This window comes from Cryptotermes secundus, unplaced genomic scaffold (assembly GCF_002891405.2).
Source record: "Cryptotermes secundus unplaced genomic scaffold, Csec_1.0 C38180689, whole genome shotgun sequence".
Lineage (NCBI taxonomy): Eukaryota > Metazoa > Arthropoda > Insecta > Blattodea > Kalotermitidae > Cryptotermes > Cryptotermes secundus.
Window position 1 is genome coordinate 1 of NW_019769358.1, and position 782 is coordinate 782.

General features: G+C 37.0%; 1 protein-coding gene across 1 annotated transcript; it reads right to left on the reverse strand.

Moving 5' to 3' along the window:
- Positions 1–6: 6 nt before the first annotated feature.
- Positions 7–735, reverse strand: LOC111875124 (COMM domain-containing protein 10). The gene is made up of 2 exons (XM_023871188.2): positions 554–735; positions 7–274 (listed from the first exon to the last, which is right to left on the reverse strand). Exons 1-2 carry the CDS (start codon positions 698–700, stop codon positions 68–70), a joined length of 354 nt encoding a protein of 117 aa, XP_023726956.2. The 5' UTR covers positions 701–735; the 3' UTR covers positions 7–67.
- Between the last annotated feature and the right edge of the window lie 47 nt (positions 736–782).

Genomic DNA, 782 nt, shown 5'->3' on the forward strand with positions numbered 1-782 from the left:
TTTTCCTGTTCTGTACCACAAAATCACTTTTCCACCTAAACAAAATGTAATGCAAATAGCTCAACATTCAATGCAGTCCATCCAGCTGGCTCTGAATTGTTTCAAGATGTTTATAGAATTCATATAGTTCTTCATGTGTAAACCCAACTGTCACGTTCTCACGAGACTTTTCATTGGTTTTCAGTCCAAACTGAAACACTGCCTTTGGAATGACCTGCTTTGTCTGCGAATCAGAAGCAGTCTGAAGGTTGAGAGACCATCTGACATCTTCAAGCTGTAAGCAATCCACAGTAAAATATATTGTACTTATAATGAGGATAATTCACTGAAATTAACACACTGAATAGCATCAGGGCTTTGCAGGATCTGTTGTCTTCCTCAATTGAAATTTGACATATAAAATGATTATCACCACCATTTCCTGATTCATATATCAATTAAACTTCACAACTTGTTTCTAAGACCATAATGGGTGAACATACAATCTAATGAGACCTGTTGCTCTAGTTTGCTGTCACAGACTAAAAGAACTTATTTCTGACAGTTCACCAACCTGTGCTGGAAACAAAGACCTCTGTCGCAGATGTTCCACAATTCCCTTTGCTGAACTTATCCAGGCATTTACAAATGCTTCAGACTTGTCATCATTAAGTTTCAATGTATCTGACAGATGTCTCTGCAGAACTGATGGTTTTGTCATGTAATATGCAGCCTTAAACACAAAATAATCACATGCTTCAGAGTAAATAAACAGAAATAAAGTATGGTGTGTGTGTGTGTGT